The sequence below is a fragment of the Salmo salar genome, chromosome 27 (assembly GCF_965601325.2).
Source record: "Salmo salar chromosome 27, fSalSal1, whole genome shotgun sequence".
Lineage (NCBI taxonomy): Eukaryota > Metazoa > Chordata > Actinopteri > Salmoniformes > Salmonidae > Salmo > Salmo salar.
This window is the reverse complement of record NC_138317.1, coordinates 12,593,786-12,621,622: the sequence shown is the minus strand read 5'-3', so window position 1 is coordinate 12,621,622 and position 27,837 is coordinate 12,593,786. Positions and strand designations below refer to the sequence as shown.

Genomic DNA, 27,837 nt, shown 5'->3' with positions numbered 1-27,837 from the left:
ACAGCTACAGTATCTAGAAGTTACTCAGATAAGTCAAAACTACTATCTTTTTCAACAGCAAGAGTAGAGCCTGTGTGTTTGGAACATTTAAATAAAAAATACAATATTTATTGAGTGAAACATTGGATATTCATTCCCAAAAAAATGTAGGCTGCACCGGAGTGCCATTCCATTGACATTTACGTCATTTAGCAGACGCTCTTATCCAGAGCGATTCCACTCATAACACCAATGTGGCAAACTCGGGGGTAACTTGACGGGCATTCTGACCGTCAGTGCAACACCTTATCCGTTATTCCAAGAGGTCCAAACCTCTTGAAGTAGATGCTAGGTTGCATTAAGGTCGCTGCAACATGATCAAAGTGAATGGTACTGTATCTTAACTTGGGTCTGTGCTATCTGGGATCCTTGGGACGTCACTACCCCATTGAAGTTTACATTTTAAATGGTTAAGGTAAGGGTTAAGGTTAGTTCTAGGTAAGGGTTATGGTTAAGGTTAGGGTAGGGGTTAAGGTTAGGGTTTAGGGTAGGTACGTCCCAAAGACACCTGATTGCACTGACCTCTTAACTTGACACAGATAGGGGCTTATTATGAAAGGCATTAACACATTTAATGTGGTCAAGATAGGTAGTTAATTTTAACAAAGTCACTTTCCAGAAATTATTTTATTTCTTACCCAACCAATCAAATACTATATAGACTGATGGGTACATATAAAACTTTGGACACAGCTACTCATTCAAGGGTTTTTCTTTATTTTGACTATTTTCTACATTGTAGAATAATAGCGAAGACATCAAAACTATGAAATAACACATATGGAATCATGTAGTAACTAAACAATCGTTAAACAAATCAAAATATATTTTATATTTGAGATTCTTCAAAGTAGCCACCCTTTGCCTTAATGACAGCTTTGCACAGTCTTGGCATTCTCTCAACCAGCTTAATGAGGTAGTCACCTAGAATGCATTTAAATTAACAGGTGTGCCTTGTTAAAAGCCAATCAGATGTGTTGTGACAAGGTTGGGTGGGGGGGTATACAGAAAATATCCCTATTTAGTAAAAGACAAATTCCAAGAACATCTCAAATAAGCAAAGAGAAACGACAGTCAATCATTTCTTAAAGACATAAAGGTCACTCAATCCGGAAAATTTTAAGAACTTTGACAGTTTCTTAAAGTGCTGTCGCAAAAACCATCAAGCGCTATGATGAAACTGTCTCTCATGAGGACCGCCACAGGAAAGGAAGACCCAGAGTTACCTCTGCTGCAGAGGATAAGTTTATTAGAATTATCTGCACCTCAGACTGCAGCCCAAATAAATGCTTCACAGAGTTCAAGTAACAGACACATCTCAACATCAATTGTTCAGAGGAGACGATGTGAATCAGGCCTTCATGGTCGAATTGCTGAAAAGAAACCACTACTATAGGACACCAAAAATAAGAAGAGACTTGCTTGGGCCAAGAAACACGAGCAATGGACATTAGACCGGTGGAAATCTATCCTTTGGTCTGATGAGTACAAATCATACATTTTTGGTTCCAACCGCCGTGTCTTTGTGAGACGCAGAGTAGGTGAACGGATGATCTCTGCATGTGTGATTCCCACCGTGAAGCATGGAAGAGGAGCTGTAATGATGTGGGGGTGCTTTTTCTGCACAGCATTCCTCAGCGATACGCCATCACATCTGGTTTGTCCTTAGTTGGACTATCATTTGTTTTTCGACAGAACAATGACCCAACACACCTCCAGGCTGTGTAAGGGCTATTTGACCAAGAGGGAGAGTGATGGAGTGCTGCATCAGATGACCTGGTCTCCACAATCACCCGACCTCAACCCAATTGGTTGAGAGAATGCCAAGAGTGTGCAAAGCTGTCATCAAGGCAAAGGGTGGCTACTTTGAAGAATCTCAAATATAACATATATTTTGATTTGTTTAACACTTTTTTGGTTACTACATGATTCCATATATGTTATTTCGTAGTTTTGATGTCTTCACTATTATTCTACAATGTAGAAAATGAATGAGTAGGTGTGTCCAAACTTTTGACTGCTACTGTATTGATACAACACTCATACATGTCCCATTGCATATTGAGCCAAGAACAACTTGCTGCACCATGATGATCGTGATGGCTAGATAGATGGAATGCAAACAAATAATAGAGCAGAGATGAGGATGTATTATCAATTAAAACCTTGAAACCTGAAATTGTTGCATTTTCAGGTCTTGAGAGGACTAGGCTAATCATAAACCAGGGTTGACAGTTAAACATTGTTGTTATAGGCCTACATAACAACACTTATCTATGTATGTGTGTGCGTAATATAATAATAATAACATTAAATAATAATAATAATATAGACTATGCCAAGTTACCATATGGCTGGCTGATTAAGCTACCTCAAATATTTCTGCCACATCAGTAAATTCTCCCCTGAAGGGAGGAATGAACATTTGCAAGCAGGTAGCGCTCGTACTGACCAGAAAGCGCGAGGAAAAAAAAGACATACCTGAAAAAAAGCTCACGGACGAGGAGTGAAAGCATGTAGCCTACCCTGGGGGCGGTCAGAACAGAATTCACATTTCATAGCTTATCACCTCTTTTATATTGGCTGCCGCCGAAACACATTTTTCTGCCTCAGTCAAGATTAAACGAGGTGAAGGAATGAATCGCTCAAGGGATGGGTGAATGAATACCAGCACGGGATACACCCACCATAGCAAGTCTGAAACTGAAGGAGCTGAAGATAGTTTGCCAACAGCCCGCGAAGGAAGACACACAGGAAGGGTCCTTTGGGAGCAATATTACCTGTAAACATATGTTTTGAAAAGGTATGAGATATTTTCTTTAGTTCGGGATAAAGTCAGTGTTTAATTACAACACATTTTAAGTAGAAGTGGTCGGAAACGGAACCTCACCTGTCAGCGGTGGTCGTGGGGGCGCGTTTGACAATATATGCAAATTTGGTTTAGTCAGTTTATTATATCTGTTTTTGTATTTCGTCGATACTGTTTGTTTATCACATTTATAATTAAAATATAATGTACAGTCGTTTTCCATTTTCCCCCAAAGTCTATAGGCCTACACGAACCATCATCGAGGATTGTGGACTACTACTGAGGTTTACCTGTAGGTTAGCCTACTTGTACACCTGCAATTTGTCATAACGGCGAGATTAGAAGGCTATGTAGGTACATTGATTAGTTGAGGAGTATGATTAGGCACGGCGAATTGAGGTGCTGCTTTGAAATACCAGCTAGCCTAATGATGAAGTATTCCTATTGAAGTGTTTGCATGAGTTTGAGAGAAAGGTGTGACATCATGGTCATCTATTTTGTACATCCTCCATTTGTTTGAGAAAATACTACTGCCACAGTACTCTGCAGGAGCATGCCACGTTTCAAATATCGTTTGAATGATTTATGGGTGTCATTATGGTTATGTCAAAGTTTAGATGCTTTCTTGAGTTTATTTCCCAAACTATTTGAAATGTAAATGGGAATCTACTGTTTATCAACCTACAGTTGAAGTTTATCAATGATATTCATAGAATTGCTCTGTAACTTCTAGGGATGTGCATCTTTCCCTTTCAAGACGATTCAATACTTATCTAGATACATGGCCTCCGATATGATACAGGAACGATACGTTTTAGTTTGAAACGATTCATGCAATTCAGTTTGATTAGAGAACAAATCGATGCGATTCAGTTCGATGTGATACAATTTGATGCACTAACATTTGTTGCATAAACACATTCATTTTCCATTATAAACTAAAATCTGCTGTTGATGGAGCTCATGAGCTGGGCCTCTCTGAGCTGGATCGGTCTGAGCTGACTTCTCTCTGTGTGTGTGTGTGTGGTGTGTGTAAATTATGTATGTCTATGGTGTATGTCTATGGTGTATGTCTATGGTGTACTGTATGTACTATGTAGGCACCTGAGCTGATCTATACGTGAGACTAGGTATCAATCATCCCACTACCACTATCAGATTAGGGCAGCAATTTAGCCTCCCCCCCCCCCCCCCCCCCCCCCCCCTTCCAGATTAAGTGTTTGAGCTAGTAATATATCAATAGTTATTGTTTACAAATGAGCTAATATGAATATATAGCACCATTTTGAATTTCACCCCATCTCAAAATGGAATGATTTTGACCATTTGGATGTTTTTATGGAGGGCTCTTCTCTTTTCCTCTTGCTTCGGCCATGCAGTGCGCCTCAGTGATTTCTGTCCTCATTATGAAATCATCAACTTTACCCTGTGTATCTAAAAATGACTATATATACATACTGTTTAAAGCAAAATTATCCAGAACTATTGCTGATGGTTAACCTGAACAATCACAATATATATTGTAGTAAGCCCCGTTCAGCAGGTATAACCTAGGCACAGACCTCAGTTCAATGTCTAGTTTTGATTTACATTTGGTTAAGTTTTCAACTTACATGAATTCAACATAAAATTTAAAAAAATAAATAATAATAATCACCATGTCATTGGATTACGGTTAAAAGTTGGGTGAAAGAAAGACAAAATGCCATTACGTTGATTACTTTCTGCAAATCCAAATCAGTTTTTCACGTTGATACGTCATTACATAGATGTTTTGGGGTTGAAATTCCGGTAAAACACAATTTTCAACAGTGCATAGATAACGCTAGTTATTGACTTCCAGTCAAGCTGTTCCTCTAGACTTCCTTTAATAATGGAGCTTATCTATTTATTTTCAATGGCATCAGGCATTGTCATTCCGTTTGATGTCTCGTCAGGTTTTCTGTGCTCCTCTCCTATACAAGTGTGAAGGATGCCGGCTACAGGACTGAAGATGTGGGTATGGAATCCTCTACTCTGTCTGGCTCTTATCTCTCTCTCACCTGCACCAGCTCAGGGTCAAGGTAAACACAATCATATAGGCTGCTTCTTATCCTCTGTCGTCCCGTGTGTGTCTTTTTGATGTGCAGCTTTTGTCAAAGCATTTGTCTTTGTGTCATTGTCACTGGGATTATTTTACTTCAAAGGGAAAAGTCACTATTTTCTGGTAATATAAGTAAATATTTGTGTGTAAAATCACATCATTAACATTCCATTTGATGTGCAGCTTTTGTCTAAGAATTTGTCTTTGTGTCACTTTCACTTTGTGATTATTTTACTTCAAAGGGAAAAGTCACTATTTTCTGGTAATATAAGTTCATTTTTGTGTGTAAAATCACATCGTTAACATTCCATTTGCAGTCAACTCAAGTGTTTTGAGATTATGCTTTTACATGAGCTACCTACCCTTATGGTCTTTGCCCATATATACAATGTTGCAAACAATATCTGCCTTTGGCCTTATCCTTATTGATGTGAAGACAAACAAGAACTGCACCCTCAAACAGCTGCAGTTTGTTTATCTGGGCTTGTCTTGACACCGTTGCCCAGTCCTCAAGTGAAACGAACCACAGCATTCCTGTGCAAAGAGTGCACTCTGTACTGTGCTAACCTGGGCTACAGCATAGTGCCGCTTTGTGTTGTATTGTAGCATTACACCTTGGACAGTATCCATTGGGTGTCGGCAGAAACCTTCTGCTCAGAAAGGGCCGGCCTCTTGTTTAAAGTAAACAACCTGGCCTTTTTACAAGTCAGAGTTCAAAGCGTACGGTCAGTGGGCTTCAATAGAAGTTTCCTTCAAAGTGCGCTAAAGAGGTTTAATTGAAAGCATCCGTCCCTTGAGGCGATAGACAAAGGAGGGATGTCTGGGAACACAGGCCACTGTCACCCAATGGCATGTGGCCACGTGCCCATCCCTTCAGAGTCAGCATCGAACCCAAAATGGCCCTTCTTATAACTCATTCTTACATATTAATTAAAATGCATTAAACTTTCTGTACTGTATCTGACTTCCAAACTCCCCATGGGTACTTGAGGCCTCTTAAACCCTCTGCAGCCTGCTGGCTGCTTGCACAAGATGGCTATGAAAAATATATGAGAACTTAAGCCCATCTTCAAACAGGCAAGTCCTTTGTCTTGGAGATGTTGTTTACCGAGCGTACAACTAGTCTGAGACGTCTGTTCTGGAAATTTCCTGGCTCACTGTACATGGTGATGCATAAAGTCTCTGAAGGTTTAAAAAAAAACACAAACACAAACAACACACATGCTAATTCTCTCACTCGGGGAAACGACGTTCTTCAGAGAATATCTTTTTTTCAGAGAGAGTTAAGCCCTGCTGAATACCCACCCCCCATTTTCAGGTTGGTGAGCTCAGTACAGTATTATTATTCGCCTGTTTGCACCATGTACCATCTCCGGGCTCTTTACCTTCCGATGAGTTACTCCATTCTATGTGCTTGGTTGTATTCTTTCCATACCTACATCAATGTCTCCAAATATAATCTCATACACACATCATTATTCTGTATGTTTCAACTGTAGAGCTTCGCTCTCATTTATGTCAGTCATAGTGAAGGTATTTAAAGAATACATTGGCACCAGATAGCTTGCCTGCTCCTAATGAGGACACAAACAAGACAAGTTTGTGGGACTGTTTGCGTTACTTTCCATTATTACCAAATTAGATGGGAATGTTTATTTATATTTGTATTTTACTCTGGGATTTGGTCATGCCTAGTATTAACTACTGTGCGGAGCTGTGGGATGTTGACCCAAGAGGAAGTGGTGAAGTGGTATATTGCTCTACTTGCAGATAGATATCTTCTTGAAGACAGGAATAGATGCTATTCCAGTGCCTTTCCCTTTGTCGCTGCTACAATTGAAAAAAAGTCACATTCTCCTCTGAAAAGGCCTCAAAGTAAAGAGCACACGCTTTGTAATACACCCTCAATTCGACTGCTCCGGCCAAATGCAATCATGATGAGATCAGGGATGGTTCTTTGATGCTGAGATAAGTGCTGCACAAAAGACCCCCCCCCCCCCCCCTCCAAAAGAGACATGAGAGCTATCAATGGCAAAGGGAGAGAATGTGACTGCTTTTTTGTGACATCTGTGGTACTCTTTGAATCTGTATCTTTTTTATTTGGCCAAGATACAATCTTTTAGGACTTTAAACACAGATGGAGTGCCTGTTACCTCGCCAAACTCTGGCTGGAGTTCAATCTAGCTGCTAGCTGTTTCATAATCACTTTTAACTGGGGAATCTCAAGTTTCATGCGTTTTCATTGGCAAAAAAATAAAAAATCACCAAACCTGTCGCACTCTACTAGTTACTGAATTCGGACAGTTTTTTCAAAGAACATTGTTTTTTACACTTGATTGAACCCCAACCACTGTCTTGGTGTCATATTAACCATGCATTCAATATTACTATTGAATATTATATACAAACGTTTCTTGAGTTAGTCAATTATTGTTAAAAACTGTGATTTGTGTCTTTTTTTTGTCTAGTTGCCACCCCACGAAGACTTCGTTTTAAAGTCCTGAGCGCAACCCAGCTGCTTGTGTCATGGAAAGAGCCGAAAGGAGACTTTGAAAGCTACAGATTTATTTATAGCACACAATCAGGTAAGGTCCAGCAATGTTACGATCAAGTTACGATTCGGCCCTGAAGGACTACGCTTTCTAACTTGTGTTCCGTGTTTCACAAACGGCTTCATACTTGCAGTGTAGAAAACAGAATTACATATCAATTACATGTCAGATGATGATGTCATCTGGTTATAGCCCGTCTCCTATGACGTGAATGGCTTCTGGAGGTTTGACTATAGTTCATTAATGGTAATTGGAGTAGGAGTTGAAGAAGACACAGACTGATTGGTAATGATCATGAAGAAATGAGGAGAGTGAGGTAGCCAATGTCTTTGGCACACACTTGCAGTAAAGAAATAGGAGTTCTTCAGAGTATGTGATTTTCCTCCATTTTATAATCACGTTGAGAAATGAACTCCAAACATCCATTTTGTAATCTATGTTAAGCACTGTGATTGATACACATAGTAAGCCAACGACGTGTATCAACTTGAGAAACACTGTATTAGGCGAATTTGACTCACTGTGTAGTACAGCCTACCATTTCACTTCTCAAGTTGTTCTTAAGGAAAGATATTTATAAATTGCCAATTCTCAATGTATAGATAGACTCCCTGACATTCCACCATGGCTTTTACTTTGAGTCCTTACACTACCTTACCTGCAGCTAGGGGGAAAGCTGCAGCTCCAGTGGCTTGCCTGGCCTTGATCTGGTGTTGATAAAGATGATAGAGTAAGCGCCAGTGAGCGGAGCACAAGTAGCTGTATCTAAACTGCCTGAGGCAGGCCAGGGTGGGGGGCACAATCTTATCCCAGCTCTGGCACCCTGCTAAAGGAGCACATCTCCCCACCAAGCCAGCTTCCTCTGGTGAACTTCTCCTTATGCCAGCTGCAAAATAGAGGACATTTCAAACGTTTCTTCCAGACCTGTGTTCAAATAGTATTTGTTTGTCTTTTTAAATGCTATGCGCTTTTGATCGAGTCTGCCTGTAGTACCATCTTGGTAAGGTTTGCACTTTTGGGACTATTACATCGGTTTCTTTGCACCCGGCAAGCTCAATCGAGCGCATTAAAAAGTATTAAAAAAGTATTTAAAAAAACAAATAATGCTATTTCCCTCCTCTCTCTTTCTCTCTACCCCTGTGGTTCAGTGTTTGTCATTGTTCAGAATGGCATTCCATTTGCGGAGTTAGTCAGAATTGTCATATTCCGTGTGGGTTGAAATGGGCTAGTCAGTGAGCCTTTGTTCATTGAAGAAGAGTTGCTTTGACAGAGGGCAACACCCGCAGACATACACAAACCATTATGATTGGGGTGGAATTGAATGCAGTGCTAGATTGTGGATAGTAACACTGGCATTAGGATTATAGGTTCAGGGGTGTGTCAGAAATATTCACAACCAGAATTATAGGCGCAGTAGCTGGCGGTGGCAATAAAGGGCTGGGATTTGACAATTAAAAAAACAACTTTTTACCCCGATTTCATGGTAACTACTACCAACTGGTAGTAGTTACAGTCTTGTCTCATCGCTGCAACTCCCGTACAGACTTGTGAGAGGCAAAGATCGAGAGCCATGTGTCCTCCGAAACACAACCCAACCAAGCGACTCCTGTGGGGGGACTGGGTGCAGTGCACGCTGATCAGGTCGCCAGGTGTTTCCTCCGACACATTGGTGCGGCTGGCTTCTGGGTTGGATGTGCATTGGAGGTGCTTCTTGACAGAATGCACATCCAACCCAGAAGCCAGCCGCACCAATGTGTCAGAGGAAACACCATACACCTGGCGACCTGATCAGCATGCACTGCACCCAGTCCCCCCACAGGAGTCACTAGTGCACAATGAGTCAATAATATCCCTGCCAGCCAAACCCTCCCTAACCCGGACCCCATGGGCCTCCCGGTCGCAGCCGGCTGTGACAGAGCATGGGCTTGAACCCAGAATCTCTGGTGGCACATCTAGCACTGCAATGCAGTGCCTTAGACCACGGCACCACCCGGGAGGCCGGGATTTGACAAATTAATACATTTGAGGTGTGACGAGGGCTTAGCCATTCACTGGCCAATCAACGCGTTTCATGGATTAATATTGCATGCCTTGGTGCCAAGTTCTGTAGGTTATTGACAGTCTTCGCATTGTTGTCCCCTAGGGTAAGGGTAGCCTACCGACAGCTTGTTTTTTAATCACATGAAACGGAAAACAAGCAGTTGTTACAGGAAAATAACTTAAATGTTTCTAAATAGGGTAACTGCCGTCATCAGCTGATCTCTTGTTCCGTGATGGGCATATGGACATGTAGCCTACATGGAGGGGGTTTTACACACATGCAAAATAATAACAGGAGCTGGCTAAAATAATGTACAGATAAAAAAGGGGTCACATTTTTGCTGCTCCCAAATGTAATCTTTTAATACAGCTTTGGTGATTAAGATTTATTTCAAAGCGTTTCACGAGCCAAACCCTTTATCGATAGTCTTGACTATTTGACGAATGCATTGGGCAGGACATAAAAACAGCCTTCATTGAGAGGAAGGGTGGCTATGCTTGGTTTTTAATCAAATTAAGTTTAGGTATTCATTTCAAGTGGCTAAGGTTACGGCTATGGTTTGGCGAAGGCTTAAAACAAAATAATTAAAAACAATGCACTAAGTATCATCAAGTACTCTTCCTGCTTGCTAGAGAATTGTGAACTGCTGTGGCGCAGTGATTTAACCTCTACGGGATCGGTGTCCCTAAACCGGGACGGTTATTGCTCAATATGCGATAATGTGACTAGAATGACGTTGTAAACAACAGCCAATTCCGGGACAAAGACATGTCTTATATGGGCAGAAAGCATAAATAAAAAGCATAAATAAAGACCATGCTATTGTTTGAGGATAGTGCACAACAACAAAACACTTTTTTCATGGCAACTGGTTTGATACATTCACCTCTGAAGGTAAATAATGTAATTACATTCAGTAATCTTGCTCTGATTTGTCATCCTGAGGGTCCCAGAGATTAAATGTAGTGTAGTTTTGTTTGAAAAAAATCTATTTTTATACTCAAATGTAGGAACTGGGTTCTACAGTTTGACTCCACTGCTGCCTTTGGCTACTGCCAAAATAATATGCATATCCTTGCTTCAGGTCCTGAGCTACAGGCAGTTAGATTTGGGTATGTCATTTTAGGGGAGCATTTTTAAAAAGTGTCCGATCCTTAAAAAACAAGATTTTTGATGTTTCTTAATATGAGGTTTAGGGGCACAAAAAGTACATCTCTCTTGTTCCTTGCGCATATGGGCAATGTGCATCATGGCTGGATAGGCTGCGCTGGTTACAAGAAAGAGATGTTGATTTCAGACTTAGAAAAGGTCCAGAGGACATCGATATATCATCCCCCCCCCCCCCCCAAAAGAAACCAATAGCATAGCACTGGGCTCAAACTCACAAGGCTCAGAGCCAGAGCATGCTGCTTAACCCTTTAAGTTGTTGTTGTTTTAACCCTGCAACAATGCAGAATTAATCAGTAAAAAAGAACGACCTTCATCCAATTATGGCAAATTCCGTGGTGAAATTATGACATCAGGTTTGTGAAATCCATGCCATAACCAACCTGCTAAGACCAGCTTTTGGTTGGTCTTATATATCCCCACCAGCGCTGCCTGAAGTTGGTGCACGTTTTTAAGGACACACCTCAGATATTGCCACCCCTCCCACCTCAGTGCAAGCGAGCTCATATAAGACAGGTAAATTACCAATCCATTCCTGGCGCAAGTGTTTTAAAATAGACAAGCGCCGGTCGAAAAGAAGGAAAGAGAGGAATGCTCCACACCACTTTCTCTCTTGAGTATTTTACCTAGTTATTTACAGATTCTCATTTTTCTCTTTTGTAGGTTTGTCAACTATGTGTCTGTTTTCTGACCTGTTCGCACCACTCCCTATAGGCTTTACAGATGCTCCCCACCCCTTCGCTGCAACCCTTCTAACTTAGTGTACACTGTGCGCACAACCCATGTGGAATTCCAGGTTTCTTGTAGCGTTTGTAACTGCTGATCTGCAGTCAAGAACCAGAGTTCATCTCAGTCTATGCTGCACTTCAGTCCTTGACTTTTTGGCCCTGAGGGAGACATGGAATAACCCAGAGAACACTGCTCCTCCAGCTGCTCTTTCTTCATCTGACTATGTTTCTCTCATAGTCTGAGAGCATCTGGTTGTCGCGGTGGTGGCACAGGTCTACTCATGTGGAGATTTTCTCTTTTCTCACTCTCTCACCTGTCCGTCTCCTCATTTGAATTCCATGCTGTCACTGTCACTTGTCCACTCAAGCTTAACATTATTGTAATCTATCACCCACCAGGTGCCCTTGGAGAATTCCTCAATAAGCTTGACAACTTGATAAGCTCATTTCCTGACGATGGCTCACTGGTCTTCGCACTTGGCAACTTCAACCTCCCAACGTCTGCCTTCAATTCATTTCTTTCCAACTCTCTTTCCCCTCCTTGCCTCTTTTGACCTCACCCTTTCCCAATCCCCTCCAACTCACAAGGCAGGCAATACGCTTAACCTCATCTTTACTAGAGGCTGCTCGCCTACTAATCTCATTGCACCCCCCCCCCCCCCCCCCCCCACACCTCCAGGTCTCTGATTTTCCTTTTCTGTCTCCCTTTCCTCCAACCCTAACCACTCAGCCCCTACCCAGATGGTCATGCAATTTTTCACTCTCTCTCCAACTACTCTCTCATCTTCTATCCTATCATCTCTCCCTTCTGCTAAATCCTTCTCCCTCCTGTCTCCTGATTCTGCCTTTTCAACCCAACTCTCCTCCCTTTCCGCATCCTATGACTCACACTGTCCCCTTTTCTCCTGGCCGGCTTGGCCCTCCCCTGCTGCTCCGTGGCTGAGTGACTCATTGCTAGCTTACAGAACAGGGCTGTGGGCAGCTGAGTAAAAATGGAGGAAAACAAAACTTTGGAGGACCTATCATCCTTTCACTCCCTCCTCTCTACCTTCTCTTCCTCTGTATCTGCTGCTAAAGCCACTTTCTACCACTCTAAATTCCTGCCTATAGCTTCTGCCTATAACCCTAGGAAACTCTTCCACCTTCCCCTTAATCCTACACCCCCCACCCCCTCTCCGCGGACAACTTTGTCAACCACTTTGAAAAAAAGTGACCTCTTTCTCCCTCTCTCCAGATGAAATCCTGCAACTAGTGAGGTCTGGCCGCCCGACAACTTGCCTGCTCAACCCCATCCCTTCCTCTCTTCTCCAGACCATCTCCGGAGACCTTCTTCCATTCGTCCCATCTGACTTCAAAATGGCTCGAGTTGTTCCCCTCCTCAAGAAACCAACACTCGACTCATCTGACATCAAAAAGACCTGTATCCCTTCTTTATTTTATTTCCAAAACACTTGATCGTGCTGTCTCTGATCAACCTTCTCGTTATCTCTCTCAGAATGATCTTCTTGACCCCAGCCAGTCAGGCTTCAAGACGTGTCATTCAAACGAGACTGTTCTTCTCTGTGTCACGAAGGCTCTCCGCACTGCCAAAGCTGACTGTCTCTCCTCTGTACTCATCCTCCTAGATCTATCCGCTGCCTTTGTCACCGTGAACCATCAGATCCTTCTCTCCACCTACTCAGGACTGGGCGTTTCAGGCAATGCAGACTCTTGGATTGCATCCTACCTGGCAGCCGCTCCTACCAGGTGACATGGAGAGGATCTGTGTCTGCACCACATACTCTCACTACTGGTGTCCCCCAGGGCTTGGTCCTAAGCCCTCTCCTCTTCTCTTTATACACCAAGTCACTCGGCTCCATCATATCCTCACATGGTCTCTCCTATCATTGCTATGCCGATGACACTTAACTACTTTTCTCCTTCCCCCCTTCTGACACCAAGGTGGCGACACGGATCTCTGCGTGCCTGGCAGATATCTCAACTTGGATGTCGGTCCACCACCTCAAGCTCAAACTCAACAAGACGGAACTGCTCTTCCTCCCGGGGAAGGCCTGCCCGCTCAAAGACCTCTCCATCACGGTTGACCACTCCACCGTCTCCCCCTCCCAATGTGCAAAGAACCTTGGTGTGACCCTGGACAGCACCCTGTCATTCTCTGAAAACATTAAAGCAGTGACCCGCTCCTGCAGGTTCATGTTCTACAACATCCGTAGAGTACGACCCTACCTCACAGGAAGCGTGTCCTCTCCCATCTGGACTACTGCAACTCACTGCTGGCTGGGCTCCCTGCTGTGCCATAAAACCCCTGCAACTTATCCAGAACGCAGCAGCCCGCCTGGTTTTCAACCTTCCCAAGTTCTGTCATGTCACCCCGCTCCTCCGCACACTCCACTGGCTTCCAGTTGAAGCTCGCATCCACCACAAGACCATGGTGTTTACCTACGGAACAGCAAAAGGAACTGCCCCTCCCTACCTTCAGGCTACGCTCAAACCCTACACCCCAACCCAAGCATTCCGTTCTGCCACGTCAGGTCTCTTGGCCCTCCCACCCATACGGGAGGGCAGCTCCCACTCAGCACAGTCCAAGCTCTTCTCTGTCCTGGCACCCCAATGGTAGAACCAGCTTCCCCCTGAAGCTAGGACAGCAGAGTCCCTTCCCATCTTCTGAAAACATCTAAAACCCTACCTCTTCAAACAGTATCTTAAATAATCCTCCTCACCTTCTATTTGACTATTTGGAGAATGCATTAGGCAGGGCATGAAAACAGCCTTCACCCCCGCCCCCCCACGAGCTTTGACTCTACCGATAGCTACATTATTGAGGAAAATGTAAATTTTTATGCCTGTGAAATGTGGTTGTCCCACCTAGCAATCTTAAGATAAAAGCACTAACTGTAAGTTGCTCTGGATAAGGGCATCTGCAAAATTTCTCAAATGTAAATATATACCGAGTGTGCTGTGTCAATACAGACATTTTGCTGAAAAAGACAGAAAAATATCAGTGCTTTTCAAGTATTCTGCGGTACATTCGGAAGTATTGGTCAAGATTGTTTGAATCATTCATAGGGGTGCGTCTAAGGTCCAGTTGTGTCAGATAAGGCCTCCATAATACCTATGAATGACCTATGAGGGGCGCATCGTCTTTAAACAAGACCTGACAAGACTTGACACCCCCGTTTCTACAACATGCCTACACACTTCCATTTGCAACACATTGCCTTCAGGCCGTGCTTAGCAGCTATATCAAAATAGTAATAAAGGAGGAACTGTACGTGTCAGTGAACACAGTTAAAGACGAGTGTTAAATGTCAGGATAATTGTAGTTCTGTTCTGATATGCAAAACAAGAACGATGAAACCTAGGGTCAGTGCATAACTATCTACATTCCCTTAAGTGCTTCAATGGTCTGCCAGGCTCCATTTATATAAATTGATTTAGAATCAGTAGGCTACACGGGGAGCGCGTTCTCTCTCCTGTTTTCACACAGCCCTGTTAAGTTGTTTTTGAAGAGAGAGACAGTTGAGTGAGTCCAACTGAGTGTCTCCATGTACTGTGCGTACTGCTTCTTAAAGTAATTCAGGTGTGTTGGAACACTGAGGCCTCACTTTACTTGTCCTGCAGCAGCCGCTGAGCCGCTGCCTAGTTAATTTACTGCCGTATCCAGTGGTATCTTTCATTGCAACATCAAATGTCATTCCTGACATTCCACCTGAAAAAGAGATTTCAAAATAGTCAAAATATCCCAAAAGTATATTTTTATTATGGTAAACTCATTTTCTTCAGAATGTATTTAATAAACAATCAGAACACACGTGAAAACAATTTCTTGAATATTTACAAAGATTGGTCTTGTTGGTTACTTCCTCCCAATTACAGATGCAGAGGAGACTGAACTAGAGGTGACAAAGAAGGAAGCCAAAGTGATCATAGACTTTGACCCCAGAAAGTTATACACAGTCAAGGTCACTGCTGTGAAAGGTGCTCAGGAGAGCAAGCCACTTCTAGGAACATTTGAGGGTGAGAAGAGCCTTATACCTTTTACAACCTATTCTATGATTTCATGAAGTTGTTTAATCAAAGGTAATAAGCTGGTCTGTGTGATTGCCCATGTTCCAACACAATTGACAAAATGTTTTCTACAGTATGTGTCAATGGGAATGTGTTTGGTTTGTTTCAGCCCAACTTTCAGAGCCTGACATTAAGAACGTACAGCCTCAGAATGTACGACCCAAGAACCAGAAAGACACCAGTGGCACAGAGGAGAACAATGAGATATCTGAAGGTAAGTATAGGATGTATGAGTGACCAACCTGAAATCTGGAAATTGCCATGGCTCAGTCTTCAAATCAACCAAGAAATCAACATAGAGAAGATTAGCTTGAAGACACACAGGTAAGTCGAAGCTCCAAAGGGCTCTTGGTTGGTGCTGAGGCTATACCTGGTGGTGGAGTGGACGGCTGTACATTTTTCATTGGGAGTGGATGCGACAATTAGAAAACATTGCCCTTGTGATGTATTTGTTCGAACTTTTCTGAAGAAGAAAGGCCTTGAATGTGATCCTCATTCCCACTCACTCCTTGGAGCAACACCTGCAATGTGCTTCATTTCAAGTGGACTTTGAAGGAAATTCCAGGGCTGGAAAATTGTCACTTAAAGTAAGTCTACATTGGATCCCAGTATACAAAACTTGTAATCGGACTTCAAGACACCAGAGGTACCACAGACACTGTTTTGTGGTCCTGAAACAGACAGAGCCTGAGAGGATCTGATTAAACCAAAAGCACTGGATATTGAAGCATTTTGGAGCAATGATCTACTTGTGATTGCTGTTCCGTAAAACCAAGGTAAACCTAAAACTGTTTTCCTTTTAAAATGAGCATGAAGTTGTTATAAATCTGTTATGGTAAACGATCAGCCAGGATCTAAAAACTGGAATGACAAAGTTTAAAACCAGTCGTTGTGACGCTGATACAAAGCTGTAATGTCATAGGAGTCTACAGCTATGTATCAGGGCTAATACTGTATAGGAGGATTCAGCCCCAACTGAAATAACATCTGTCAGGGTAAAGGTTATGTATGCAATAGTTGCAGAGGTATTTTAAAACACCCTTTCAGTTGAGTTCAAACCGATAAAAGAGACCTGGGGACTAAATATTGATTATTTGCAAAGGATTGATCTCAAAGTGTCTGCCACAGTATTGCTCCTTATCTGTAACCAGTGTCAATATTAAAAAACTGTGATATTGTAAAAGCTGTTGGTGGGCTGAAACAGGCTATTAGTGGTAGATTTAGGAGTTTGTTTTCAGACAAAGATAGTAACAGTGTTTATGAAACTCCTGTGGAGTGTGTGTTTCATGGTGACTTGGATCGTCTGTGCTTCTGGCATAAAAAGCTATGATTTGGCCGAGGTGTCAAAAGGTGTTTTGCAGTTATGGAGTGTGGTGTAAGGACCCCTGTGGTGCTTTGAGGTCTGCGATGGATCACCTGCCGTCTCTTAAAATGCTGGAATTGCCTATGAGTAAAAGACAGAAGGGGAAAATAACTCGGATATAATGATGCTGCTTTGCTTTCTCCTTCACTCTCTATCTTCTCTCTTTCTCCAACTGTCTTTTTCCCTCTCAAGCTCTCATTTGTTCCTCCTCACTGTTTCTCTCCTTTTTCTCTTCCTCCTTCTCTCTGCTCTCGCCCTCTCTCCCTCCCTCCCTCTCTCCACTCTCCCTCTCTCTCTCCACTCTCCCTCTCTCCATTGCATGTACACAGTTGACACAGGCAGCTATCTCCTTGCCCACACTTGCAGAATACCTTTGCTATGTTATCACGGGGCCCATTCTTGGACGGCTCCAGGCTTGCTAAGTAAACCCCCTGTAGCTCCCTGCCTGCCTGGGTGTGCAGATATACCAGAGGGCATAAAGGTGTGCCCAAGGCCTGGCAGACGCCTCAGTCCCACACAACCTAGCACTTACCTCCACGCTTACCCTCTCTGAACTGGGCCCAGGAAGGATATTAGGCCCCTATATTTATGGCCTAATTGAAGCTGCTGGGGCCTTGCTCAGTGGAGTCGGCGCTCCCGGAGGTGGCGGTGGTGTCATAAGGGACACATATAGGTAATTAAGGCCGGATGACTCATGCATCGCCATGGCAGCGCTTATGTTGTGCAGTGGCCGGGGTTTGGGATCCGAGGCTCAGGGTTGATTGACACATTTTTGAGCGAAAAGTAATTGGTGTCAGTCAGTGAAGGGATAAAATGGCATAGTTTATGTATGACACATAGATTTTTAGCCCCTTTTGGCTCTAGATGAGTATATGGGTATGGGCGTGTGCCATATGGTATATTACACTGCCATAACATTTTCATAGGCATTACTTAACCTCTTTTCATTTCTTTCCAGTTTATGTTTGCCCTTCCAGCTTTTAGGTATATTCTATATGCAGCGGCATAAGCAGTTACCAGTACATCTGATCCAATAACCACAACCAGTACCAGACCATATCCTTTACCTTTCAGCTAGACTGCTTTCAGTTCCCGCTGGCTACACTGCTACCTGCTCAAGTTAGCGCAGATAGCATTAGCTTATCATCCGCCCTGTCGCTTGGGGGTCAAGGAGGATATTACGCTTCCTCAATGTCCCTTAACTAGCAGGTGGTTGGGGAGGTGGTGCTGCCAGACAGTATTACGCTGCGATGACATGGCCCATTTGTTTAACTTTAATTACACGGTTATTTGTTCACACGGAGGTAATTGGACTGTAACCGGAGAGGCCGGCGAGATAATGAAATCACAGCTTGCTCCTGATTTCCCCCACTCTTCAGGGGACCCTAATGCGCTGTAGTGTCGCCTCCAGGAACCACAGGTCATATTTTAAGCATAGAAGACATTTAGTGGTCTGTAGTAGCCTACAGGCAGGGCTGCTTAGAGGACAGAGAGGCTCTCTCTAGGCTCATGAATAACAGCTAAGAGATGGGGACAAAATATGTTATGGTAGTGGTGTCTTTTGAGGCAATGTTTAGTGAAGGAGGAGGTCGTTATTTAGCTTTTTTGTTGATTAAGATGCGATTAAATATCTGTGCAGTAGTGAATGAAAATGTGACAATTTGCCTTGTAAAACAGCACAAATTCAGCAATAACAGGTGCAAACTAGTGTTTTGAAGCATGGCTTACTTTCCTAATTCTCTTGGATGTCTGGAAAACACAGTATTTTCACAAGATATAAGAGCAACCTGAGGTATTTCTGTAACCATGGACACAGTCACAGGCATGCTTTTTTTAAAGGCTGAACTCATGTAACTGTTGGAATTCTCTGTTCAGTGTCAAAGGCACACAATTCCCTGTAATTAATTAGTTTGGTAACAGACTGCATAGTACTTTTGATCTCCAGCCGTAATGTTGTTCATGTAAGACGCAGGAACACTGTTATGAAATGGAAATCATTTGATGGACAAATGGAGCATTGAAACTTTTATGCTGGACTCTTGGGATACTGCTTCCTATTGAGTAACAGGTATTATGTCATTCATTTGATGGTGTTATAACAGGTTTTATAACAGTTTCATTGCAAAAGAAATTCACCTGGCTGGCTCGGTCTGTCAGCTTGTGGTGAAAGGAACCCGTTTACTGTACATGGCTCTAGCTCAGGGATGGACAACTTTGATAGGGGTGGAGGCCACAACAAATCAGACTCATCATGAGGGTCTGCGTACCCACATCCATGCAGTCAAAGTCGGCCCTAGCCTTGGGGGCTCTTGTTAACTAATTTCATGCAATTCTACTCATTTTGCCATGAGGTGGAGAGATAAATTCGCAATTTTACACCTAATTTCCTGCAATTCTTCACATTTTGCGAAAGGGTAGAGACAAATATTTGCCGTTTTTAATATGATATCTGATGATCAATGGTGGCCTCCAGGTCGATAATTCGACCATGATTTAGATAGCTGGACGCTGGACTAACATTCCAATTAAAATAAGGTTAGCTGACATGGGCTAGAGAAAAACTGCTGATGTACAACCAAATTTCGAAATTGCACTTTGTATATTCTACTATTGATCTGCAGGCCCACAAAAAGTGGTCTGCGGTCCATCAGTTGCCCATCCCTGCTTTAGCTGATGCATATACAGACTTATACAGATACAGACTTACCGAACACATTATGTACAAAATCAGCAATCAACAAACAACTCAACACAATGTCATTTCCCCATGCTACAAATCACAATGAACGATGAATCAACAGAGCATGCCTCGTCGCAGACGGATCCACGGTTGATAAAGCCAAATTGAAAGTGAGCAAAATAGTGCTGTGGCCTAGACTGAGAGAGAGTCTGGCATTCCGTTAATGCAAGTGCAGGCTTTACTGAGTTATGAAGCGTGGAGCAAAAGCTCCATCAATGGAACTTGACATTCAGACAGAGTCATTTGGAGTCCCAAGTAGAAATAGAAGGGTTAGGAATGTGACAGGTGACGGATGCTCTCAGGCAGTTATGCGGACACACGTTTAAAGTCACCTAGTCAACGCCATCCAGAGAAAAGATGCCACGTGATCACGTCCATATTGCCCGAGGGAATGGGCCTCTGTTGACCAGCATCATTCATTAGGTGGACGTTTGAACTTTTGATGACAGTTTTCTTATGAAAAAAATGTGATGTTTCCTTTGTTGTTATTGGTTTCGGTTTTGGGTGAGTGAGTGAGTGAGTGAGTGAGGGAGTGTACACTTTCTGAGATGTCACACACACACACACACACACACCTGCCAGGATGTTGTGTGAGTCAGTGTGGCTGTCACATCACCCAACTCCTCCAGTCTGTTGTTAATTGTTTCTAGCGACACAAGTGCATTTGAATATTCGCAGGACAAGTCTGACTTACAGTAATTTCCCCCGGGTTCCCACGACAACGTCTGAATGTTGTCACATTGTCTGCTCATTGTTCGGCTCTCTACCGTATGGGGCTGACAGATAAACGAGTAACATCCTCGCTTGGTTGACAGCGTGGCCCTTTCTTCATATGCTGCATCGCCTCACAGTCACAAAGCCAATACCCAGAGGTGAGGCTTTACCTGTTCCACTCTGCCCCAGTCGCTGTAGTCCCATCACTCACTGGGAGTGGGGCCGTGTGGCCTCTTAGCTTAAACATCTTCACAAATAAGCTTATGGTATGAGAAAGTATGGTGGAAAATATGCAGACAGAAGGCCATACATTCTGTAGACACATTTTGGATTTTATTGGACAATAGGAGATTTTTCTGTCACAACATCCTTCATCAGGCCGATGATGAAGTCAATTTTAAGTCGATTCTTTTCAAATTACCCATCGAAAAGCATTAGCCTATACCTGCATTGTTTTCAGAGAAATGCATGAGGAAAAATCCACCTGGATCCCCTAGAGAATTATGAATGCCATAGAGACCTATCATAATCTGATATCAATGGACCAGTAAGAACCGTACAGATGAACCATACACCATTCAATCACTATTAATAAGGCACTGCTCATATCTAATGCATTACATATTTCAGCCACATATTCCATATATTAGAATAACATTAAGAGAAAACTAGCATTGCTATATTGAGGCTTGTATTATTGGTAGTCTCTGAGATGCCTGTGGAAGGGAAGCATGGGGATTTCATCCCATTGTACTGAACAAAAATAGAAACGCAACATGCAACAATTTCAAAGATTGTACTGAGTTACAGTTCATATGAGGAAATCAGTCAATTGAAATAAATAAATTAGGCCCTAATCTATGGATTTCACATGACTGGGAATACAGATATGCATCTGTTGGTCACAGATACCTTTAAAAGAAAGGTAGGGACGTGGATCAGAAAACCAGTCAGTATCTGGTGTGACCACCATTTGCCTCATGCAGTGCAACACATCTCCTTCACATAGAGTTGATCAGGCTATTGATTGTGGCCTGTAGAATGTTGTCCCTCTCTTCTTCAATGACTGCGCAGTTGGTGGATATTGGCGGGAACTGGAACACGCTGTTGTACACGTCGCTCCAGAGCATCCTGGTGAGTATGCAGGCCAAGAACTGAAAGAACTGGGACATTTTCAGTTTCCAGGAGTTGTGTACAAATCCTTGCGACATGGGGCCGTGCATTATCATGCTGAAACATGAGCTGATGGCGGCGGATGAATGGCACGACAATGGGACTCAGGATCTTGTCATGGTATCTCTGTGCATTGAAATTGCCATCAATAAAATGCAATTGTGGTCGTTGTCCATAGCTTATGCCTGCCCATACCATAACCCTACTGCCACCATGAAGTACTCTCGCTGCGCCGATTCCGGACTGTAGGGCGACTCTCGCTGCGCCGATTCCGGACTGTAGGGCGACTCTCGCTGCGCCGATTCCGGACTGTAGGGCGACTCTCGTTGCGCCGATTTCGGACTGTAGGGCGACTCTCGCTGCGCCGATTCCGGACTGTAGGGCGATTCTCGCTGCGCCGATTCCGGACTGTGGGCCGTCTCTCTCGGTTCCGGACTGTGGGCCGTCTCTCTCGGCTCCGGACTGTGGGCCGTCTCTCTCGGCTCCGGACTGTGGGCCGTCTCTCTCGGCTCTCGGCCCCGGACTGTTGCCGGACACTCTGGACGAGGCACTGTTGCCGGATACTCTGGACGAGGCACTGTTGCCGGACACTCTGGACGAGGCACTGTTGCTGGACACTCTGGACGAGGCACTGTTGCCGGAAGCTCTGGATGGGGACTGCGCACTAAAGACCTGATGCGTGGAGCTGGCTTAGGAAGTGCCAGACTAGGGACACGCACCACAGGGCTAGTGCAAGGAGCAGGAGCAGGACAAGCTGGACTGGGCTGACGCACTGGAGGCCTGGTGCGTGGGGCTGGTAGTGGAGGTACCAGACTGGAGACACGCACCCCAAGGCTAGTGCGAGGAGTGGGAACAGGACATCCTGGACTGGGCTGACACACTGGAGGCCTGGAGCGTGGTGCTGGCTTTGGAGATGCCAGACTGGAGACACGCACCTCAGGGCTAGTGCGGGGAGTGGGGACAGGATACACTGGGCCGTGAAGGCGCACTCGCGGTCTCGAGCGCAGGACTGGCACCACCCTTACTGGCTGGGTGCCCAAATGCGGGACGCTGGCACCGAGCATTCCGGCCTGTGGATGCTTGGCCTCGACGCCGTGCGCATCACCCCATAGCACGGGGCCTGACCAGTACCACGCTGCCTCCGGTAAGCATGGGGAGTTGGCTTTGGGCTCAACCCTGGCCCAGCCAAACTACCCGTGTCCCCCCCCCCCCAAAACCTTTTGGGGGCTGCCTCTCAAGCTTCCATGCCAACCGTGTTCCAGCAAAACACTCCCGGTCCTCTCCAGCCTTCCTCCATGGTCCCTCTCCGGCTAGGATCTCCTCCCAGGTCCACAACTCCCGATAGCTCTTCTCCAGCTCCTTACCCCGCTGCTTGGTCCGTTGGTGGTGGGTAGTTCTGTAACGGTTGTCGTAAGGATTGGACCAAGATGCAGCGGGAACGTGTATACTCATCCTCTTTATTAAATCAAAAGAAGGAAAAACAAACAAATCATGTATACAAAACAACGAACGACACTAAAACAGTCCTGTCAGGTGCACAGACACAAAACAGGAAACAACTACCCACAAACCCCCATAGCACAAACACCCCTATACGTAGGACCTTCAATCAGAGGCAACGAGGAACAGCTGCCTCCAATTGAAGGTCAATCAACAAACCCTAAACATAGAAGTAGAAAACTAGACTGAACATAGAAAAACACTAACCTAGAACATAGACCAAAAACCCCAGAACACTCTAAACAAACACCCCTCTTACATAATACCATAGCCCAACAAACCCCGATCCACATAAAACAAACACCCCCTGCCACGTCCTGACCAAACTACAATAACAAATAACCCCTTTACTGGTCAGGACGTGACACATGGGACCTACATTTTAAATGTTGCGTTTATATTTTTGTTTAGTGTAGTTTATTCTGCATGATTTCATTATTCTCCTGTATGGTAGAGCTCCTCGGAGACAGCTCCTGTGAATAATGTCAACCCTATGAGATTATTAGGCTTAGATTTGCCACTGGGGTAGGAGGGCTGGTCTGGAGCTCCACTGGTTAATCACATCTATTATTGTCACAGGGACCACTGGCTGATCACATCTGTTATTGCCGGAGGGATCACTGGCCAGTCATGTTGATTATTGTCAGAGGGATCACTGGCTGATCACATGTATTATTGTCAGAGGGAGCTAGTTTGTTTGGAGTAGTTGCATAAATTCATGGTATATGTGACCAGATTTTATATGCTTCTTACCTGCTTATTTACACTGAGTGTACAGAACATTAGAAACACCTTCCTAATATTTAGTTGCATCCCCTTTTGCCCTCAGAACAGCCTCAATTCGTTGGGGCATGGACTCTGCAGGTTATCAAAAGCGTTCCACAGGGATGCTGACCCGTGTTGACTTCAATGCTTCCCACAGTTGTGTCAAGTTGGCTGGATGTCCTTTGGGTGGTGGACCATCCTTAATACACATGGGAAACTGTTGACAGCAGCGTTGCAGTTCTTGGCCCAATCAAACCGGTGCGCCTGGCACCTACTACCATACTCCGTTCAAAAGGCACTTCAATCTTTTGTCTTGCCCATTCACCCATTCAGTTGTCTTAAGGCTTAAAAGTCCTTCTTTAACCTCTCTCCTCCCCATCATCTACTCTGATTTAAGTGGAATTAACAAGGCGTCATAGCTTTCACCTGGATTCAAATGGTCAATCTATGTCATGGAAAGAGCAGGTGTTCCTGAGTGTATAGGAATAAGCAAGTATGTGTGTGTATATACAGTACCAGTCAAAAGTTTGGACACACCTACTCATTTTTGATTGAACCATTATTTAACTAGGCAAGTCAGTTAAGAACAAATTCTAATTTACAGTGACGGCCTACACCGGCCAAACCCGGACGAAGCCTGGCCAATTGTGCGCCGCCCTATGGGACTCCCTATTTTCTACATTGTAGAATAATAGTGAAGACATCAAAACTATGAAATAGCACATATGGAGTAACCAAAAAAGTGTTAAACAAATCCAAATATATTTTATATTTGAGATTCTTCAAAGTTGCCACCCTTTGTCTTGATGACAGCTTTGCACAATCTCGGCATTCCCTCAACCAGCTTCACGAGGGATGCTTTTTCAACAGTCTTGAAGGAGTTCCCACGTATGCTGAGCACTTGTTGGCTGCTTTTTCTTCACTCTGCCGTACAACTCATCCCAAACCATCTCAATTGGGTTGAGGTGGTGTGATTGTGGAGGCCAGGTCATCTGATACGGCACTCCATCACTCTCCTTCTTGGTCAAATAGCCCTTACACAGCCTGGAGGTGTGTTGGGTCATTGTCCTGTTGAAAAACAAAAGATAGTCCCACTAAGCGCAAACCAGATGGGATGGCGTATCACTGCAGAATGCTGTGGTAGCCATATTGGTTAAGTGTGCCTTGAATTCTAAATAAATCACAGACAGTGTCACCAGCAAAGCACCCCCACACCATCACACCTCCTCCTCCATGGTTCACGGTGGGAACCACACATGCGGAGATCATCCGTTCACCTACTCTTCGTCTCACAAAGACACAGCGGTTGGAACCAAAAATCTCTAATTTGGACTCATCAGACAAAAGGACATATTTCCACCAGTCTAATGTCTACTGCTTGTGTTTCATGGCCCAAGCAAGTCTCTTCTTCTTATTGGTGTCATTAAGTAGTGGTTTCTTTGCAGTAATTCGACCATGAAGGCGTGGTTCACACAGTCTCTTCTGAACAGTTGATGTTGAGATGTGTCTGTTACTTGTGAAGCATTTATTTGTGAAGCATCTGTGAAGCATTTATTTGGGATACATGAGAGACAGTTTCATCATAGCGCTTGATGGTTTTTGTGACTGCACTTGAAGAAGTTCTTGAAATTAATTAACTGACCTTCATGTCTTAAAGTAATGATGGACTGTCGTTTCTCTTTGCTTATTTGAGCTGTTCTTGCCATAATATGGACTTGGTATTTTACCAAACAGGGATATCTTCTGTATACCACCCCTACCTTGTCACAACACAACTGATTGGTTCAAACGCATTAACAGTCACACCTGTTAATTGAAATGCATTCCAGCTGACTACCTCATGAAGCTGGTTGAGAGAATGCCAAAGTGTGCAAAGCTGTCATCAAGGCAAAGGGTGGCTACTTTTTTGGTAACTACATGATTCCATATGTGTTATTTCATAGTTTTGATGTCTTCACTATTATTCTACAATGTATAAAATAGTAAAAAATTAAGAAAAATCCTGGAATGAGTAGGTGTGTCCAAACTTTTGACTGGTACTGTGCATACGTGTCACTTTTGTCACGTGTAGCTTTCACTAATCGATCACTTTAACCCTGCCATGTTCATACTGTAGATTAATGAGCTGACCTTTGAGGTTATCTGCCTAGTGGACATACATGTTTGAAATCTGCTATTAGCCGCTGCACACAACTAGCCCTTTCATGTTTTTGTAGAGGAATGTTAGGCCCTTATCTTGAGGCGATGGTGACTTCTCTCCTCTGTGTTTGTAAATTACACACATTCTAAATCTGGATGCGGATGAGAGAGCGGTGCATGGACCAACTTTGACATGGAGGAATGGGAACTCTTGGTTCCCTCTCCCTCTAGGCGTTACCGCAGTCACCTTAACCCTGACCCCGGCTTGGCCTTGACTGTTGAACCTGTGACCCGTCAGAGCCACAAGCGCCTGAGGTCCTCCACTAATAGCTATGTTCTAAAAGAATCTCTCCCTCCCTCTTTCAACCTTCTCCCTTTCTCTATTCTTACTATCCCCTCTACTTTTCAGTGTCCTTCTCCTATCCGTCTGTCTGTATAGTGTCTACCACTCTCTCCACCCTCTGTCCTCCTATAACTCTCTTGGAAAGGTGGCATCCTATGACGGTGCCACATTGAAAGTCACTGAGCTCTTCAGTAAGGCCATTCTACTGTCTCCCTATGGAGATCGCATGGCTGTGTGGTCGATGTTATACACGTCAGGAACGGGTGTGGCTGAAATAGCCGAATCCGCTAATTTGAAAGGGTGTCCAAATACTTTCTTATATATAGTGTATTCAGGAAACTGGTTTGAATGTGAAGCCACCTGTTGTGACACCTACTCAGTGTAGTGATATGTCTTCTAGAGATGTCTTGTTCTACTCATCTCTCTCTCTTTCCTTCTCCCTCTCTCTTCACACTTCTCACTCCCCATCTCCCACTGTCTATCCACCTGGCTATGTTTGCTGCCCTGCTATTAAAGGCACTCAGACAATGCTCTTTCATTCACTCCAAAATGGTGCCCTGCCCTTCAATTAAATGTTCAGGAAACAGGAGGTGATTTTATGGGGTTGACACACATAAAGCACTTTTTTGTTTTACTTCCTTTACTGAGGTCTATTATGCTGAGATATTGATTGGTTTGGAAACAGAAATTCCAGGGCTGTACAGACTTGTAGGAAGTGATAGACCACTCTGTTTCTGTCAATGGCAAATTAAATTACTCTTAAAAAATGCAGTTCTACCCTAGATTGCGTAAAATGTTCCAGCCTGATAAGTATTTGTTCTACATCTGGGGGATACGATGGTTATTGAATTATATATTATATATTTTCCAACCAACATCGTAGTGTACAGTATGTTTGTCTTTTGCATGGATTTGAACCCAACCACACCTTTTTGATTGAAATATTGTTTAAGTGATGATCTCTACATTGATGTTATGTACTCTATTTCCTCTCTCCCCAGAGGTAGAGCAAAACATCCAGAAGATATCGGTCCTCTCAGCTCAGACGGAATTTGTGTGCCACTGCAGCTGTGTGCATTGAATGCTCGATGGGAAAAGTGGCACATACCACCTACAGCTAATTTACAATCTGAAATCAATCATTGTAATCCACCATAAAGGCTGATGGAATGCTGGATTACTTTTACAGTATTTTGCTTTTAAACAATAAACTGCTGCCCTATTCTAGTTATCTGTGTCTTTGCTGGTCACCCAATTTCACAATTCTCACACACAACAATTGGTATAGGAGAAATATACTGTCCCCCCAAAAAATCTTGATTCTAGGTATATTATTTCCTATAAGACTCTGAAAGTCTGACAGTTTTCTGAACTGTGAAAGTTAGAGTTTCTTTCCTGAATTATTTCCTGAATTTAAGATACATACAGTACTCAACGGAGATTTGTGCATATCCTGCAGAAACCTTCTGAATCCACACAGAAAGAGAGAGTTCTGGCTCAACGGCTTTCACTCACGCTATCTGAGTATGTCGGATCAGGATAATATCCAGCACATTGCTGTCATCATGTCAGTTTATGGTCTAATGACAGGCCTCTCCACTTTAATAGATCGG

General features: G+C 43.7%; 1 protein-coding gene across 1 annotated transcript; it reads left to right on the top strand.

The window, feature by feature from the left end:
• Positions 1 to 2,727: 2,727 nt before the first annotated feature.
• coea1 (Collagen alpha-1XIV chain) lies at positions 2,728 to 27,450 on the top strand. Its single transcript, NM_001140969.1, is given in 6 exon segments — positions 2,728 to 2,842; positions 4,813 to 4,911; positions 7,400 to 7,516; positions 15,296 to 15,436; positions 15,597 to 15,701; positions 27,226 to 27,450. Coding segments are annotated over 5 exon segments (534 nt in total). The 5' UTR covers positions 2,728 to 2,842; positions 4,813 to 4,820; the 3' UTR covers positions 27,306 to 27,450.
• The last annotated feature ends 387 nt before the right edge of the window (positions 27,451 to 27,837 follow it).